General features: G+C 42.3%; 1 protein-coding gene across 2 annotated transcripts; it reads right to left on the bottom strand.

The window, feature by feature from the left end:
* Positions 1 to 2,074: 2,074 nt before the first annotated feature.
* On the bottom strand, positions 2,075 to 16,715 carry MRPL14 (mitochondrial ribosomal protein L14). Of its 2 annotated transcripts, none has more exons than XM_044446424.1 (3): positions 16,602 to 16,715; positions 6,524 to 6,616; positions 2,075 to 2,646 (listed from the first exon to the last, which is right to left on the bottom strand). In XM_044446424.1, exons 2-3 carry the CDS (start codon positions 6,595 to 6,597, stop codon positions 2,283 to 2,285), a joined length of 438 nt encoding a protein of 145 aa, XP_044302359.1. In that variant the 5' UTR covers positions 6,598 to 6,616; positions 16,602 to 16,715; the 3' UTR covers positions 2,075 to 2,282. The 2 variants fall into 2 exon arrangements, with proteins under 2 accessions (XP_044302359.1, XP_044302271.1); XM_044446336.1 differs by lacking the exon at positions 16,602 to 16,715 and adding an exon at positions 15,512 to 15,649.
* Between the last annotated feature and the right edge of the window lie 21 nt (positions 16,716 to 16,736).

Raw genomic sequence — 16,736 nt, 5'->3', positions numbered from 1 at the left:
TAATGCTGGGAACAATTGATGGCAAAAGAAGAAGGGGACGGCAGAGGATGAGGTGGCTAGATGGAGTCACTGAAGCAGTTGGTGTGAGCTTGAGTGGACTCCAGGGGATGGTGGAGGACAGGAGGGCCTGGAGGAATGTTGTCCATGGGGTCGCGATGGGTTGGACATGACTTCATGACTAACAACAACAAGGTTCAGAGGGAATGATTGATCAGTGCTTTCATAGCTGCACCATGATCTGGAGTAAAGCACACAGCATTAGAGCTCAGCAAGAGAAGTCAGCCTACCTCGTAGGCTTGGTCACTATTAACTGTAACATTCTGATCTTAGGAGAGAATTCCATCCATGTCAGGCTTTGCAAGTGGCTCGAAATAGGAAGCAGCACGCTGGTTACAAGAACAAATGAAAACAGCGAAAGCACATGCCATTCCTGTATAGCTAAGTAAAAGGGAAATGTTCTCATTGTTTCATTGGGAAGGTTCACATTTATATTCCACACATGTGCAATTTATGCAGTGTGGACAGATTGTTGGTTCACATGAACGTATCTCTTCTAAATGGGTGTTTGCACTGCATGCTCAGATAATTATTGCAAGATTCTGTCTATTAAGAATATTGGCACAGTACTTGCACTTAAAAAATACAAGGTGTTGCTCTCAACAGACAAAGGTGGGCACCTTTACACAGGCAGCACACAGAAAATGAGTAACATGGATTTGTATATATCCCATAGATCACCACCAGATGGCGCAGCAAGGGAAGAAAACCATCTGGAACAATTGGACTTGCTTTTTTTATTCTCACTTCTTGCCTCTAGACGATAGGATACCGTCCCTCACAGTAGTTTTTTCCTAATATCTAAACACATTTTAATTCTCTCTTCCATGGTCTGAAGGTACATGAGGCATCCAGCTTGCTGAAGCTATGAAAGTTTGGGTCCGTTCAGTGCTTAGAGGGGAGACTACTGGGAAATCCATCTGCCCTTCCCTGAATTCCACAACGAAAGGTGGAATACAAATGTAAAAATAAAATAAGCCTTCTAAGACACTATACAAAATCCCATCACTACTAGGGAATAATTATTATACTTAAATGTTATTTCTCTGTATGAGAGGTTTGTTAACAGCATGCGCTGAATTTATTCTAAAAATTTCATGAGAATGTTGAAAAAACTAAGCATATTTATACGCCACTGAAGCCCACAGGATGCATGTGCTTAACTTTCTCTAGACACTATCTGTTGAGTCAAAAGTAATGCCACCTCCCAAGGCCTGGTATATTCACACATCCCGAAAACCCATCATTCTTCAGTAAGGCAGCCCAGGTTCTACAGTCAGAAGTGCGCATGTTATATCTGCATGCACCTGTTATTACTAATTTATTCTGCTCTCAGTATCAAATCTGGAACTATATAGGAAGGACTGGAGATGTGAAAGGCATACAAATGTAAGAAGAGCTGGGCTAGCTCAGACAAAAGGCCTACTTAGGAAAGCATACTGTTCCCACAGTGGCCAATGAGATACCACACATGCAGATCTCAAGGAAAATAGGAGAGTGTAGCTCTCTCCTGGGTATGTTCCTGAGCAACTGCTATTGAGAGGCATGCTGGATTATTTTCCATGACTTGGAAGACAAAATAAAAAGGGGAGAAAATTCTTAACCCAGTGAGGAATCTCTTGGCTACTAAAGAGGTAATGCTATTTTTGTGGCAAAGCCAGAAAATTGGGAAATTGGAAAAGCAATATTGTTTGTCTTTTTTTCTCAATTTCCTTTTTTAAAATTAAAACCAAGGCACCAGAGTTTTGTGGTACAACTATTTTTGCATTTTGGCAAGTTACTTTTTGCTAGTCAGAGCCTAAACAAGACTTCTCTGAACAGTATGTTTCAACAAAAGTTTCAGAAAACAGGAAAACACCGAAGTGACTAATTAGAGATTAACACAGCACATCAGCATTCAAGGCCTCATATGACTGTCCTTCCTTACCCCACAGAGTGAGCCATATCATATGCTCTGTTTCTCTCTCCCCACTTTACTAAAGCCCACCGTCCAAGACACAAATAATGCAAAATAAAATGGTGGATCAACACTCTGAGCTTTAATGATACAGTCAGAATAATTTTTACAGAAAGAGCAACAAGAAGTTCTTCAAAACAAAATCACAAAAAGAGGTATCCAATTCACATGAAGGTACAAAGACTATTTTTGTAAAGTATTTTTCTTCAGATATCAGCAGGAGAAAAGGTACTACTCTGAAGAATCCTGCAGGACTTTCTCTTGCTTGTCACACAAAGTTCTGGGCAATGGCTAACACTTTTGAGAATTCTTGCCGCTTCCTCAGCAGAGAAGGTATTGGGGTTTTAATCCTTGTCCCTATGGGGTTCCCATTATCTTCAATGAGCACCACGTTGTTTGAATCAAACCTGGGAGTCATGCAAGGACCAGGCATCTTGTGGCCAACGATTAAGGCCTTCCTCTTTTCTCCTTTTATAGCCAGAAGAATTTTGTCACCTACTTTGCCCACACCACTTTTGTTGTACACGTGGATACATTTCGGGGGACGGTGATAGGGGGTGTTTCCCAAGGCACTGTTATCTACCACTCGCACACTTGTCATCTTCTGTATTGCACAGGGCGCCCCGCTGACACTGCCAAAAGATAAGTAAGAATGTGAGACATATCACCAGGGTTCACCCAAGAGTCACAGGCCCAGTTAAGAACCTTATGGCATCACAGTGACCTCCCTTGCCTTCAAAACATAATTGGAAGTTTAAAATCAGCATTTTACCAAAGAACGAATTTCGGTAAATGTAAATCAGGGCAGGTAGGGATCAAAGTGCAGGTGACTGAATGCAGCAAAGTGTTTTTCAAACAACTGCCTTTCCGGGAACCTTTCCACATAAGCTGATCTGCTGAGGAACTCAAGCATGTTGCAGATTCTGGGACATATTCTAGGATGAAAGGAGATCAGACAGGGAAAAAAGTACATAGCTAGCCATTTCCACACTGAGGGCTGATTTCACACAGAAAGCTGATGCTGATTAGATACTGGTCTGACAGGTTTTTCCACCCTTTTCCCCTAGGGTGAAAGACTTGTATAAAGACAATCTGGCCAATGAGAATGAGACTATAATCCTTTGTGCACTTAACAATCCCACTGAATTCAAGGGGTTTACTTCTGAGTAAAAGTATATACAATCGGACTGATATTCCCAAAAGGATTCCAAGCTGTTTACCAGGCAAATTGCACAATGGTTAACATGAAATGTGACTAAAGTGTCATTTTTTTTCCAGAGAAGCACCCTGGAAGATCCTTCAGTGATCTTCCTCACATACCCTCTTTCCCAGTCAGCCCCACAGCAGGCCATTTGGAAAAGGGTGGTGGCGGCAGCATCACAGAGCCAATATTCATCTGCAGTGAATGGCACAGGCCAACTCTGAGAGCCATATGTGACCTAAGGGTTGCCCAGTTTTAGTTTTGTGGCATGCTGTTTTACGTGAAATGACAGAGTTTTGTTGAAGATGAGCAAGATAGTTTAAGTCACATTACCTGACACTCAGTGGAATTAAGGAGAATTTGGAAATGGCTTCTCTGCTCAAAATTTTGCCTATTTTTGTAATCCACAAGTAAATATAATTGTTAATATTTTTTAGTAAAGGTATTCATTCTTCTATTTCTCAGAAGCAATTCATTTATGATCTTTTTTTAAAGTGGCCATTCTTTATTTTCCTAAATAACTGGATTAACAGAACTCCAGTAGCTAGAAATGCAAAAGTGTTCAACCCTTTTCAGCCTAAGGGTGAAGCCCAACATCCATTCCAGAGAAGCTCTTGGAAGCCACCTTCTAAAAGTGGTGCTGGAAGCCACAGGGATGGAGCCAAAAATGGCAGCATATTTGAGTTTACATCCCATGAACAAGTAAAGCACAAAGGCTTCTCAAAGCTGCCAACTTGCTCTCTGCATCCCTAAGTGAAAGCCAAATGTAAAAATGGAAACATGGTAATTCTGAAAAGCAAGGAGAGCACCTGCTGCCAGAGCATATGCTCTGTATGCAGAGGGTCCTGGGTTCAATCTTCAGCATCACCACATAAGGACCAGGGAGGTATCCTGTCTGAAAACCTGGAGAGCCACTGCCAATCAGAGATTTAGCTCCACATGGAATAATTATATTAATGAAGGGTGACATGTTGAAACAAAATGGCAGGCAAGAAATCCATTTGCTATGTAGGGAAACCTGGGAAATGTCTACCTGTGCAAACCATTCATCCAAGCCACTTGCCTGGCCCCAGCCCCCAGTTCCAGTTGCAAAACTGGGGCCTCAAGGCTGCTCCCCTCTCTGTTTACATCACCCACTCAAGATACTCACGAAGAGCCAGCTCTTCTCTCATGAGTGCTCTCATTCCACAAATCATTAATTACACAATAAAGGCACAACAAATGTCAAGGGTCTTTGTCCCTTCTTGAACAAGAAGTATTTGGCACAAGTACTCCCCGCACACCTGAAGAGTTACATACTGAATGCCAAAAGGGGGAAGGGTGCATACCTGTACCCATCTGAACTTAAGGGCATTTTTATGAGTGCATGAAGCTCAGAATATTAGCCCTGTTCAGGAATTCAAGGCAGCATGGCAGGGCTTAAAATATGTACTGGTGAATGGGGTCGTGTACACTGGTCCCACTCCTGCGTCTCCAGGAGCATTGGCCCTGCTCCCTCTGGTTAGGCCTTGCTGTGCTGAACTGGAAAGGTCTGATCAGGAGCTCTATTTGTGTTTGCCCAAACTCTCCCAGCTAATGCAGGGTCTGTGTTTACGCGGTCCTGTCCATGCATTCTCTTGAAAGCGTGAAGTGGACTACTGAGTCAGACCAGACCAATAACCTAGAACTGTCTACTCCAGTTACTAGTGGTGGCTGTACAAGACCAATGGGAGAGGTGTTTCCTTGCTCTACTACCCAACAGCCTTTTAGTGGGAGATGCCAGAAATTGAAACTACCTGTTTCTGTTTTTTTAAGAGCAGAAGATGGAGAAGAAGGAAAAGAAAATTATTCAAGCCTTAGTCTTGCAGGTTGAACTTCACAGGACAGATCTTTATACATACTCCAAGCACTGTCACACAAATCACAAGAATGCAACCCTGCACAGTATGTAGTATACAGTCCCATTAATTTCAATGGACTTGCATGTATAACCATTTTCTGAATTGCATGCCCTTAATGAAAAAGACAGCAGTGTGTTCCAAAGACTTCTACTTCTCATGCTACCTACCACTCCTAAAGGAGACTTATAAGAATACCACACTTTTGATCCCATTTCTCCTGTTAGCTACTACTGTAGCCATCATCTAGTCTCTAGCTTGAACCTGACTGGGTGTTTCTACTGTCTTTCCCCCAGGTTTTTATTTTAGTAGGAGAAAGTGGCACTACTCCAGGTTTACCACAAAGAAACTAAGAGAACAGTTTGGTCTTTTGCAATACCACAAGAAAGCATTAGACAACCTGCCCACTAGAATTATTTCCTTGTGCTTCATTATGTAGAAATAAGATGAAACTGCAAAGTTCGGTCCTACAGTTATATATAGACTGTAGGAGGGATTAAAATAAACACCTACAATATTTTCTAGCTTCATTTCTTATAGAGATTTCTTTGCTACAGAGACGACAGTCACCAGATGAGCAGTCATAAATATATACATTCAATTGGCAAGGGTGTGTGTGTGTTTGTTCCTATTTTAGTGCTTTTAACAGAAGCATGAAGGTCAAATTCAATATAACATTGATTGTGAAGCATCTAGCTGAGGCTTACCCTTATTCCGTCCTCCAGAGTAGGAGTGTGCAGTCCTGATTTGGGTCAGGACTATAGCACACTAGGAAAGAAGGATTATACCTCCATACCACCAACATTTGCTTTCTGAAATAGGGCTGTATAGGGCTATCTTAGCCATGTCCAACTCAGAAGTTGCATTGAACTTGTTCCCAAAGATGGATATTTTGGATTGCTACCTGAACTGCACTTTAAAACTACCAAACTAAAACATGAAGACCTTAATAACAGAATGTCAACTAAATGCTGATCTTAACAAACTGGGATTTGTGAAAGTGAACAATTGAAGCAACGTGATTGAAATCAGGGATAAAACTGCTCACTGTTGTTTGAATAGAATTAGTCTCCAAGTGGAAATTGGTTTAGTAATGAATGACCGGTTACTCAAGATTGGAATTGCGTGGGAATAGTTAACAAATCATATTATAGCAAGACAAGACATATATAAAGGTCTAATGATTTTCAGTGGTTATTTTGCATATTCTTTTAGAATATTTCTTTTGAATAATAAGATGAATTTGGAGTATCCTTAACAATACTACAAATTCATACAATATTATTCTGTGTGGTATAAAAATATGGAATATGACTGCTACATTTGCTTCATCCTGCTGATTTATGTTGCTTTAAGAAATGCAATCAAAATATACTCAAAAGTTAAGACATCTTCTGTACTATGCTCTGTTAACCACATTGCGATAAATACCTGAAATTTCGATGAATTGTTGCTCCACTTATTTGGGGTAGGAATAACCCCAAAGACCTTTTCAAAAGAGCCATCCAGATTCTGACAAGAAGCCTGGACAAGAAACAAGAGAATGTTATTTACAGCGGCAGTTTTTAAAAGGTACCACCAATTCCTATGGGAGGTGGGTTGAGGATTATGTTATCCCCCCCCCCCCCCCGAATTGCCTCAAAAGAATGCTTTGTATTGATAGTGAAGCACGGCAATGTCCCTTCCTTAGAACAGAGTGATGCAAGTCAGTTACACATAACGGAATGGTCCAGTATTTTAAAAAGAAAACACTGCAGTGCAGCTTTCTTCTTCAAGGACACAGATCCTCTCTGCAAGCATCCTCCTACACTAACAACTGCCAGTTGATAACTATTCCTATTTTGGGAATACCTGTGCATGGAGGGAACAGAGCCCCCAAGCTATTGCTCTGCTAAAACAAAACATTTAGCTGCTATAAATTAGTTCTGAAATATTCAAAAGGCAAAAAAGAGGCATCATTTGTATTCATTTACTTTGCAGTTGCTTTAGAGGGAGGCAACCACAAACATTTTAAAACAGCCTGAGCTAAAAGCTGTTTGCTATCAACACTGAGATTAAATGGAGTTGTAGGTCTTATTTATATATTGTTTGGCATATTTGTTTCTTTAAAAATACCTAAAATTCAATAAAAACTAGTGGGGCAGCTCAAAATTAGATAGCATCCAATGCTACTTTATTTATTTATGTTTCGATTTATATCCTGCCTTTTTCCTACAAAGGGCTCAAGGCAGCTTACATCATTCTCCTTCTCCATCTTATCCCCACAACAACAACCCTGTGAGGTAGGCCGGGCTGAGAGTCTGTGCCTGGCCCAAAGTCACCCAGTTGGCTCCATGGCTGAGCGGGAACTAGAACCCAGATCATGTGAGTCCCAGTCCCATGCTCTTAACCACTACACCACACTGGCTCTCACGTATTTTGTATTTTTATCCGTATTTTATTAACATTGTATTTTTAAGTGTTGTAATTAGTTTTTTATTGTGTTTTATCTCATGATCGTGAATCACCCAGAGGTGCTGTGGCACAATTGGACGGCATATGAATGTTTTAAATAAATAAATATTTCTGGAATAAAATCATAAGAACTGCCAGAATGGTCTGTCCACAAATTATTTTGTATAACATATATGAACTCTTATGAATATAATGCATAAAACTACAACATCTTCACTTCATTTTAACCAAGCTAAGAGCTGAATCTGTGTACTATAGTCAAACTCTTCACTTTCCTTCAACCGTAGACACTTTAAAGTCATCACAGCCCTTCCCAACCTGGAGCCCCCAGGCATGTTGGACTACAGCACCCAAAACCATATTAGGGAATGCTGCCATCGAAAGCTTCTCTTTGGACAGTTGTTGTCCAAGTTAGAAAAAATACAACTTGACAAAGTCACTATAAGCCAGGTTCTCTGCAACTTCATTTTTTGAGCTTTTTTTTGAAAGGCTAGGAAACAACACATTTCACATTATGAATAAAAAGTTGATGCACTGTATTTTCACACATCTATTTATTTTGGGTATTATATATAGAATTTAGCTGCACAGTTTGGATACAGGATAACAAAAGGTCTAACGCAACCACAGATCTGCAGGCACTCTCAGTTCACTCAGCAAAGCTTTCAGGTTCAAAGTGACCCACACAGGAAAACTGCTTTTGGCACAATCAGCACAGTAACCACAAAGTTACCACACCACTAGAGAGCAGTGACCACTAAAAAGGCCTTACATAAATTAAATGTCCCTCCTTCTTAATTTTCAAGCACCACGATTATCTGCATTCCAATGATGTACTTAAAAACATACACCCTCTTCTCTCTTGCCCATGTCTATCTGGTGATCACCTGCAACAACTCTCCTAAAGATCTCTTAAAAACATATTTTCCAATGAGTAAGAGGCTTCTACAGGCAACTGAAATGTTGTTCTGGCCTGGAAGGAGGTCCCAAGCAACAGTTCAGACAGCACAACCTCTATAGGCCTGTTGTATACTAGCCTCTCAGTCCAACAAGTAACATCAGGGATAGAAACAGTAGATGAAAAGCCATGTTGCGATAAATTACCCTAAACTACCCTCTCAGCTTCAGGCAAACCTCTAAACTAAAAGAGGGGTCTCCTACACTTTGCACAACATCACAGGGTCTGATGAAACTGTCACAGCCTAACCTGAATGTGGATATTCTCAGTTTTCATTGTAAACTACAGAGCAGTCATTAAGTCACTCTTGCCCAACCACAGTTCCTGCTAACTTACATTATGGGAAATAGGAAATGTATCTGCTTTGAAACTTGTATTTGTGGGGCTATTATCTTATTTTATTTAAAAAAGGAAGTGAATTAGAAAGGCAGGAATTCTTCATTTATTTTGCTGTTGGCTCTTGGCACTTTATTTGCTGCCCAACCTCAGCTACATTAAAATCTTGGATTTCTCTGTTAGTTGATATGGACAGCTCTCACTTCCGTCCCTGGGGCTCAAAACAGTTCTTGGTGTGAACCAGGAAATGCCCGACCGGAGCAATGAGGTGGTTCTCGCTATGGTTTTTGTGACTATGTGTCTCATCCCCCAGCAGGCAGCATGCTCGGTCTCCACTGGGTTGCTTTGGACGAAGGGGGATGCTGCCTGATTACTTTCTTCCCTGAAGACTTTTTGTGCTCCTAAAAGCCTTGGGCTTCCCTGCATCAGGCAACACCTCCCTCTTGTGCATGGCTGTTGCACTGGCACCCTCCTCTGAATATCAGAAATAGAGCACAAGATACAGAATATTCAAGACCTGCTGAGAAAAGAATGTTCCTGCTTTGTTGTATATATTCTTCTGATAGTTCAATAATTCATGATTCACTAATTTCTGTCAGACAGATGGCTGACATTTCACTTCTTTTCCTCAAACCTGCTGATCAAAAATAACTGTGATACCAACAACTGATTCATATTCATGTGTACAGCTGAAATGCTGAAAACTGATTTTTGACACGAGGGTATTCACAATGCTCACAAAATTGCAGTTGTGATACATGGCAAGCACACGCAATGCAGTTCCAGTTCTATGCTGCACTTGGTATACCTGACCTCTGCTGACTACTTTGTTTAGAACAAAAAGGAGAATCCTTTCAAATACTTTGAATTAATCAGTTATCCTTTTGCCCCATTGTCTTCTATCTTGCACAAATTATTTAGACTTAAACACATCCTGAATTTTTAATAGCTATACAAAGGAGAAAAAAACAGGTTATCCAAAAACAGGCATTGGGCGGACATGCAGGGTTCCCATTCCTTGCTCCTCTCAAGGAGGCAAGGAAAAGACCTTTCCCACCTGCCAATTCTTTCTTATTGCATAACCACCTTCCCCAATCTGGTGACCTCCAGATGCTTTGGACTACAATTCACAGCAATCCTCACCACTGGCCATGTGGGCTGGGACTGATGGGAGCTGACGTCAAAAACCTCCAATGGCAACGAGTTGAGAAAGGCTACTGTATGCTTTCAAGGGACACACAAGAATCATTTAATTACCAGGAACTGCTATTTGTGCACAGTTTGAAGAATCTTACTAAAATGACCCTATTCACTTAAAAAGTACTTGTTAGCATTGTGATCCTAAGTTGATTTATGTGCACCAACCTGGATGCTGTACTTGATTTAGACTCAGTGAATGTAGCATTAGCTCCTGCTTGTCCAGTTATAGTGAAAAGTTTACAATTTGTACAGTCCAAGAATGCGGACTGGACCCTTGCGGACCTGAGGCCTCCCACTTCCTTCTAGCTTGATGTCAGTAATGGGTTAGATGAAGGCAAACACGTGGAAGCTTAATCCAGACAAAACAGAGGCACTTTTGGTCGGTTGTGTTCTATGACGTTATATGTCCTCTCAAGAGTCAGGACAGCAGTCTGGGTGTACTCTTGAACCTGGTGCCAAATCAAATGCCCAGGTCTTGGAAGCAGCCAAGAGTGAGGCTAAGAGTGTGTTGAACACAGCTAAGCCTACTGTGTCAACTGCACCCATTCCTAGAGACATCTGACCTGGCCATGGTCACACATGCACCTTAATTGTATCCCGTGACCTTCAAAAACTGTTCTGCAACTTGAGCACACAATTGGGGGGGGGTGCCATAAGAGATGAGATTGAGGGAGCTGGGTCTTTTCAGCATGGAGAAGAGGAGACTCCGAGGGGATCTTATAGTGACATACAGGTAGGTGAAGGGGTGCCACACAGTAGAGGATTGTGACCTGTTCTCCCCTGTAGTAGAAGAAAGGACACACCCCAATGGGGCAAAGCTCAGGGAACCAGGTTTCAGGTTGGATGTGAGGAAGTACTTCCTGATAGTTAGGAACCCTAGGATATGGAAGAGACTTCCACGGGAGGTGGGGGGGGGCATCACTGAGGGTGTTCAGGGAAAGATTGGATAAGCACATGGTGGTTATTACATGAGCGGAACTGCCTGGAGCCAGGGGTCAGACGATGGCCCAGGAGACCCCTTCTGACTTGCCATTTTTCTAATGCTGCTGCCAGACAATTAACCAGGTCCAGTTACAGGCAGCTCCCTTGATAAAATAGCATCACTGGCTTGTGGTCTATTTCCAGAAACTGCTGGTTACTACCCATAAAATCCTGTATGGCATGGGGTCAACCTACCTGAAAGACCACTTTCTCCCATATAAGCCCCCAACACACACACACCAGCTCTTAAGGTCCTATTTTGAGGGAACAGCTTGCAGAAAGAGGAGGTTAGCTCATTTTATAATCCCAACATTTTCTTTCAAGAAACTCAAGACAGCTCCCATAATTCTCCTCCTCCTCCTCTCAATCTTATCCCCACAACAACCACCCTGTGAGGTAGGTTGGGCTGAGAATCTGTGACTGGCCCAAAATCACCCAGTTGGCTCCATGGCTGAGTGGGGAATAGGACCCAGACTGCCATACTCATGCTCTTAACCACTACTTCACACTGGCTCTGTAAACACAAGAGAGGGCCTTCTGGTGGCCACTCCCATCTTGCACAACTGCAGCACAAATCCTGCCCATCCTATACAACATAACCATATACCCTTCGCTTTCAGACAAGTCTGCAACTTTTAGCGAGCACAAGTATAGCAGGAAACATGAGCCAACCATGCTGACAAACTCCACCTGCAACTCATGCTACAAAGATAAACTGCAAGTGGACCCAGTCTGAGGCCACTCTGGTAGTGGTGCGATGCCCTCTGCAATGAGGAGGCCCCAAGGATTAACCCCTCTCAGGAATACAAGTGTCAATACAGGGGGTATCCTTGTGCAGTGAAACTTGAGAAGGGGAATGTGTGGGAAGTTGCAGGCCCTCTTCCATGTCCAGGAAAATAACTTCAACAGTGCTCAAGTAAACATGTCAGTTCTTCACATGAGCATGCCAGGTATAAAGTGGCTCTTTAAAACTCAATTTTGTTGGTTCACTTAGCCTTTTGCTAGTCATGCCTCAGGGTCTACTTTCATACAGTTGTCAGCACTGTCAACATAAAAAATCATCTTAAAAATCTAAAGTCAAGGAATTCCTTTACTGAGTCCAGTATATGAAGTAATTTCCCATGTTCTCCAGAATGCTGCTGAAGGGGCTGGAAAGAGGAAAAATTGGCGACCAAAACCACAAAGTTTTGTCTGCCTTAAGATGAAAGATAGCACTAAATATTGGCATTAGATTGCAATCCTATGCATATTTAGACCACAAACTCCTACAACTCCAGCATTCCCCAGCCAGCATGCCTGACTAGGAAAAGCTGGATGACTTTTCCCTGCCTAAACATGCATAACTGGACCAGGTTCAACTGCAGCCTTCCCCAGGCTAGTGCCTTCCAGGTATGCGGGACTACAGCTACAATCATCCTTTTTCTGAAACAAAGAAACATGTAATGGCAACTCTACTTTTGAAACATAAAATCCAATGAACATCCAGTTCTATTTCCAGTCTTTATTTCATTTTTCATGAGTTGGCCGTGTAGATACATTGTCCATTTCATCCTGCCTGTACTCCCTGGTGTCTCCTGCTTTAGGCAAGCAACTCACTTTCTTTTTCTCAAAATGTAATTCAGGTGGACAAGGTAGATTGATCCCATTTTGCAGAGTGATCTGCAGCATTCCACAAAGCAGCTCTGGTGTCCGGAGAGGCCCTACACATGTGCATGTCTCTTCGGAATTAAGTCTACTGAATTTAATGTGAATTGCAGTCAAGTAAGCATGCACAGGAACATAGCCTTATTTGTGAAATTTGAGCAAAGAAATCCTATCCTGCATTGAAATGACCATGGAAGTATGATGTGCCTTCATGAAGTTGTTATCTCAGCTTTTCACTGGCTCTCCTTCTCTGCAGAAACGCACAAAGTAAATTTGCTCCCTAGGGCTTTCAAACAGCATCGGAAGTGGTCACGGGCTAGAGCTGCAGAAGAAGGGAGGACTTGCAAAATTTATGGCTGCTTGCCCCCTTTGCTCACAAATTCTTCTGCTGGATCAGAACCTTCTACAGAGAGGACATTATTGAATCCCACCCACTGCAGTGTATCTCAAAGGGCTACTTGAAGAACTGAAAGATCAGACATGATCACAGACTGGGGTTCGACTCATATTTAGTTAAACATTAAGCACAACCACTGAAATCAGTGGGAACATTAAGCACAACCACTGAAATCAGTGGGACATGGCAATCATGGCTATCTTAAATGCCTTTGATTACACTGGTCTGCACTTCAGCATGACTAAATCAGGATCAAACCCCTTCTATTTATGAAACTGAGACCATGGCCCCAATAATAACTCAAGACCTGAATGCAGGTTGGCGGTAGCTTCTATAGATAAATCAAAATAAATGTACCAAGTTAATTAAGAGAGATGGTGAAAGAGCAGGGCAGAAGTCTACTGACACGGCATGAGAGCTTAAGAGATGGATCCGCGCAAGGGAACATCCAGTCCAGCATTCTGTTCACACAGCTGTCCATGAGATCCCACACACAGGGGATGAATGCAACAGCACTTTCCCACCCATGTTCCCCAGCAACTGGTTTACATAGGCATACTGTCTCAGATCTGGAAATAACATATAGCCATCAAGATTATAGTTTCATCTAATCTCTTTTTAAAGTAATCCAAATTGGTGAGCACCACTGCATCTTATGGAAGTGAATTCCATAGTTGAACTATGTGCTATGTGAAGAATTATTTGATCTGTTCTGGATCTCCCACCAATCAGCTTCAGGTGCTAATATTGTGAGGGATAAAAATATCTTCCTATTCACTTTCTCCATGGCACACTTCTCTGTACCCCTTTATCATCTCTCCCCATACTCCCCCTTTTTCTAAGCTAAACAATCTCAGCTGTTGTCTCAATCTGCTCCTCATAGGGGAATTGCTCCAACCCCTTGATCATTTTACTGCTCTTCTCTGCACTTTTTCCAACTCAATGATGTCCTTTTCCAAGTGAAGTGACAAGAAACTCTGCATAGTATTCTAAGTGTAAGCGCATCAAAGATTTGTATAAGGGGAATACAATCTTGGCAGTTTTATTTTTGATTCATTTTCTAATTACGCCTACCATGCAGCTTGCCTTTTTCACAGCAGTCCAAAATAGCCAATAGCACAGAACAAAGATTGGTTTAGGCCATCAAGGGGTCTACAAACTGCTTCCTCAAACTACTTTCTTAATTGTTCACAGTGAACTGAATTTCTGGGACTGGCTTCCAATGTGACCTCTGCTTTGGAAGTGCTAATATGTACCTTTGCCAAGCCACTGTTTCAGCTGAGTTCCCCAGCAGACATTAATAACCCCCTTCACTATTTGTGGGATCAAATACAATAACCTTGCAAAACTGCTAGGGGAGGAAAGGGAAGGCCTGGGTTCGAATCCCCTACTGCAAGGAAGTAGTCACCTTTGGCCAGTCACAATTTCTCAGTCTAATCTGCCTTACTGGGTTGCTATGTGGATAAAAAACATGGGGGAAGGGATAGACATGTATGCCCACTTGCGTTCCTTCAAAGCCTCACAGGACGAAAATCTAGCTAACAAATACAAATCATATTGCATTGTGCAAATTAAAGCTTGTGTACAACAGGAGTGAGCAAACTTCTGGCTTATGGGTTCTATGTTTATAAAAACACAGCAGTCCACTGAATGGTGCCTGGTATAAAAGGCACAGGCTTAAAATTAAAGAATTCTATCCCTAGAGATTTGTTTTGAGTACCAGAACTAAATGGAGTTCACAGTCCTTCCACCTAAAAACCCACTTTTGCTACCCAAAGTTTTCATCAAGTCAGTAATATAATTTAGAGGAGCAGGGGATTCATTTTGTTGCTGGCTAATGGTAAATACCTGGGAATCAGACATCCTTCCTGATCTACCAGTAGTTCCCAATACACCTTCCACCCATCCCAATGCACAGATAAGTAGCTACATATAACCCTCCTCATATACAAGTTCCTTGGAGTTCAAGGGGGATGTGCAGTCTAACTGTATCATTCCAGAAATAAGTCCCAGACCTCAATGCAACATTCCCCTAGGCAAACTATGCAGACTACAATCTTCACTAAAAGGTAAGTTCTATTGAGAACAAGGAAAGACATTCACAGACTAGACTGCAACTCAGCTGAGTTGAAAATACTGCATTGATTCTACTTGGCCACCAACTATCCTTTCTGTGCTAGTTGTTAATGACAAATGACTTGTCAGATCACATTTTCAATAAATTCAAGTCAGGCATTAGCAAATGTTCACCAACTGCAGGGGAGGTTCCTATAGTTTTCTTACCAAGTTTTAAATTCAGAATTTATGTAAAGTTTTGGTTGTGTATTTTTAGACACGCACTTTTTACAGTCATGTGGCAGAAAACACTCATCCATCCTGCAGTTCATTTTGTCCACCTAAACATGTACTATGTCCCATTCGCCCCACCTCACATCTGCCCCAACCTTACCTTTTCAGCCTCTTATCTAACACTTGCAAGACAACCAGGCAGATAAGATGAAACCTATCAATGGCTTCCAGTTTGATGGCTATATATAAGCTCCATTATCAGAGGCAGCATGCCTTTCTATGGTGGTTGCTGGAGAACACAAGCACAATTCGTTGTTAAGTAAATAAAGGGGAACCTGCTTCTCAGAATTTGTGAAAGTCTGAGCATGACTGATTTGACTTTTAAAACTGAGCACATTTAGCCAAAGCAAGTCCTCCACAGTTCAAAGGTCTTACTTACAGACCTATGTATAAGGGCACAACCTCACCAAAAACTTGCAGAACTTACTGATGAGTAAACACTTACAGGACCACACTGTTAATCACCCTAGTACAACCTTCTCCAACCTGGTGCTGTCCATATTTTATGGACTGCAACTGCCATCAAACCCTAAATATTAGCCATGATAATATGTTGACGGGAGTTGAAGTGCAAAGCAGCTAGACAGCTCCGGGCGGTTTAAAGGCTGCCTCGGAATGATTAAGGCTGCAATTCTAAACACACTTGAGAAACAGACCTGTACAAACCAAACAGCTTTATTTGTGAGTAAGCATGTTTAGGGCTGTGCTGAAGAGCTGCACGATGTTGCGCACATTTCGTGAAGAATCCGTCTCGCTCAACACAGGGAAGCATTTATAAAGCATGCACAAGACGGCAAGAAAAGCATGTTGACCGGAAACTGAGGTTGAAATTCTAAATACACGTTATCTTGCTGTAAGACCCACTCAACTCTGAGTAGCTTACTTGCGAATTAACATGCACAAGTCCAAGTCGCGCAGCTACTATGCATGCCCCTGCGAGTAAGGCCCACTAAAGTCACCCGGGCTTCCTTCCACGTAAATATGCACGAAATCGGGCTCCACGGTGGACTTCAGCTCGCTCGGCCTAGCCTCCTTCCTGCAATTCCCTCAGCTTTTCCCACATTGAGCCCAGCATCATAACGCCACACAACAACACCGCAGCCTCCCTCCTCCTCCTCCTTTCCTTCCTACTCCCCCCCACACACCGGAAAGCGACCCTCGCAGAAGAAAGACCCCCGCCTCCTCCTCACCGATCATTCACAAACTCCTCAGGGCAGCCGCGCGCTCTCGACTGCGCAGGCGCACACGCGAGAGCCTTCTCCTGGAAGGGCAAGGAAACCACCTCGGCATACGCGCCTGCGTAAAACGCGACGGAGAAATCCGCT

Source organism: Varanus komodoensis, unplaced genomic scaffold (genome assembly GCF_004798865.1).
Source record: "Varanus komodoensis strain SLA01 unplaced genomic scaffold, ASM479886v1 scaffold1, whole genome shotgun sequence".
Taxonomy (NCBI): domain Eukaryota; kingdom Metazoa; phylum Chordata; class Lepidosauria; order Squamata; family Varanidae; genus Varanus; species Varanus komodoensis.
The sequence above is the reverse complement of the archived record's forward strand: the minus strand, read 5'-3'. Positions and strand labels throughout refer to the sequence as shown.

Excerpts from the sequence above, each read along its gene's own strand:
- MRPL14 (XM_044446424.1), bottom strand. The coding sequence starts at position 6,597 with ATGGCTCTTTTGAAAAGGTCTTTGGGGTTATTCCTACCCCAAATAAGT. Across the intron at positions 2,647-6,523 it reads ACAATTCATCGAAATTTCAG|TGTCAGCGGGGCGCCCTGTG; the intron begins GTATTTATCGCA and ends ATCTTTTGGCAG.